Source organism: Cyprinodon variegatus, unplaced genomic scaffold (genome assembly GCF_000732505.1).
Source record: "Cyprinodon variegatus isolate N-32 unplaced genomic scaffold, C_variegatus-1.0 Scaffold1331, whole genome shotgun sequence".
Taxonomy (NCBI): domain Eukaryota; kingdom Metazoa; phylum Chordata; class Actinopteri; order Cyprinodontiformes; family Cyprinodontidae; genus Cyprinodon; species Cyprinodon variegatus.
The window spans coordinates 65,832-68,228 of NW_015151784.1; the positions used below are offsets into that span (position 1 = coordinate 65,832).

Below are 2,397 nucleotides of genomic sequence, written 5' to 3' on the forward strand. Positions count from 1 at the left end.
TTGACGCGCGTCAACCATTGACTTTGCATGTAAACTAGCTGCTCCTGCTGCGTTTGGTGTGAACGCAGCTTTAGGTTCTCACCTTAATAGTGTTTATTTAAAGAACCGTTGAAAGTCTTGGCTAGCAGCACAGTTTCTTTTGAGGACTGAATGCTGGATTACACTAAGAACCGAGACCTACCCTGCCATCCACTTCATGCAAACAAAGCAGCAAATAGTCTGACTGCGTGAAAGAGCGACATACCCCGCCTTGTAATGATAGTTTTACATCTCTGTACATTGGAAACCATGTTGTGTTACACATATTCTATTCTTCTTTTTTTTTTTTTATTTAGTGACCTAATAGGTTCTGGTTTTGTTTTATCTTATAAATATTTCCAGTTTAATGAGTAAGAACAGCTGATTTTCTCACCCAGTTAGTATATAAAACAGGTGGACAACCTGCAGATCTAATCCAAACACAAAACCCCAACATGGTCAGTCGCCATAGTTGATTGGGTCGTGAACGATGGTTTCTCTGGAGAACTTAGACACGTTTATCGTTAAGGGGAAATTTCAGAACAGAGTTGGACCAAAACCAGACCAAAAACATGGAAGAGACTAAAGGCACTGTAGATTAATAGAAATGGTTACCATGGCAACATGTCTCCTGTATTTCTGCATTAATGAGGTCAGAGTCAAGAAACATCAGAACCGCATCCATTGGTAACAGAGCCATGAGCCGAGGTGGGCCTGAACCGAACAGGAAACCTGAGTCCATCTGCTCTGAGAGCCGGTTCTGTGGTTTCATCCAGTCTGAACTAATGACGGTTAATGAAGAAGCATTTCGACACATTACCAAACTCTATTGATCCTGCATTGATAATGTCTCACAGAATACTGACACCTGCTGGAAATTTAAAGATACTACAGGCAGGTTATTTGACAGACTAAACTGAATTGATTTGATGACCTAGTACAAAGATAGAATTTAAGTTATTATAGGTTATATTGTATTATTTCATATATATGTTTAAATTGAAAATATCTTTGATGTTATATTACATTATAAATAATGTACGGTAAACATATATCATAATGTGAAAATTTAGGGGAAAATGTGAATGAGAATGCTTGTGGACTAGGATTTGAAATCTATGTTAAAAATATTTTTAAAACAATAAGTACAGTAAAAACGGTAAATAAACTAAGCGTCAATTTGAAATGATATTTGATTCAGTAAATTCAGTACGTAAGTTGAGTGATAACTGAGAGGAAAAGTATTACACAACGAGAAAATTTAAATAAAAACTCAATGGCTGAAACAATCTTATTCCTTTTAGGCCGCTCCAAAATTTTGGACCATTTTAAAGATAAACCGCAAAAGATGAGACATTTTTTTAACAGATGCATCATGTTAAGAAATACGTTTTTAAACATAGTTTAGTGAGTCAGTCAATCAGGAACAACTCCTAGATCGGTCACATGACTTTCTTGAAACGTCAAGCGCACCGACACAGTGTTGGGCTCGACGAATGCACCAACGCATCAGGGTTAATGGACCCATCACTAGTCTGAAAATAGTAGTCTAAGACCCAGTTCTCTCCAGACTGACTGCAGTTCAGCCATTAAGCCGAGTGTTACCTGTTAGAATCTCCAGACCCTCTGGACCACCCTTGTCCAGTTCTTCTGGTTCTATTACTGTTTCTGCTGCCTGAAGACACCATGAGAGACGAAGACAACACCAGAAATTAGTTTAAAATTAAGACCAAGAATCATTAAAAAACAACTATGGTAAAAAGTGAATGTTATGATTCTGTTGGTGCTCATGAACTCACCATGGTCCCAACTTCTTCTAGAAGGGCCGTATCTTCAGCTGGAAGCTCTCTGGTGGGCTCACCTTCAGCAACAGCTTCTGTATAGATCTGGATCGTCTCTAAAACCACCTCAGCCTCCACCTCCGGCGAATCTGAAAAACCCGGATCCGTCTTTTCCTGCAGCTCCTGAGCGCAGGAGCTCTTCTGCCTACTGACGTCCTGGATGAAGACCAACGGAACCGGATCGGTGCTCGTGGACTGAGCAGAGCCGGAGACCATCTGATGTTCCGCTGATCTGACTGAGGGGTCCAAAAACACAGGAGAAAAAAAAAAAAAAAAGTCAAATACAGCCCAGCTTCTGATTTAGAGACCGATTCCCCCAGCAGTCATATTTTTGGAAAATGGGCGGAAGCTAAAGTACCTGGAGGAAACACACACTGCAAATTCAAGGCCTTTCAAGGACTTTCCAATTTCATCAAAATTTAGGACCATGTGAGAATGGGCGGTTCAAGACAGGGGCCAATGGGGGCCAGTGCCCCTGTAGGTCATGTCAGTATAGGGGCCCCTGTACTGAAGACATAATATTCAAAGTAATTCTAAT

General features: G+C 40.3%; 1 protein-coding gene across 2 annotated transcripts in view; it reads right to left on the reverse strand.

Moving 5' to 3' along the window:
- Window positions 1–2,092, reverse strand: part of LOC107102846 (zinc finger protein 883-like) — a 5,834-nt gene extending 3,742 nt beyond the window's left edge. For both annotated transcript variants that reach the window (XM_015402287.1, XM_015402286.1), the window contains exons 1-2: window positions 1,818–2,092; window positions 1,624–1,693 (exon numbers count right to left, since the gene is read on the reverse strand). In XM_015402287.1, coding sequence (XP_015257773.1) covers window positions 1,624–1,693; window positions 1,818–2,075 — 328 coding nt within the window. In that variant the 5' untranslated portion in view covers window positions 2,076–2,092. The remainder of the gene's footprint in view (window positions 1–1,623; window positions 1,694–1,817) is intronic.
- Between the last annotated feature and the right edge of the window lie 305 nt (window positions 2,093–2,397).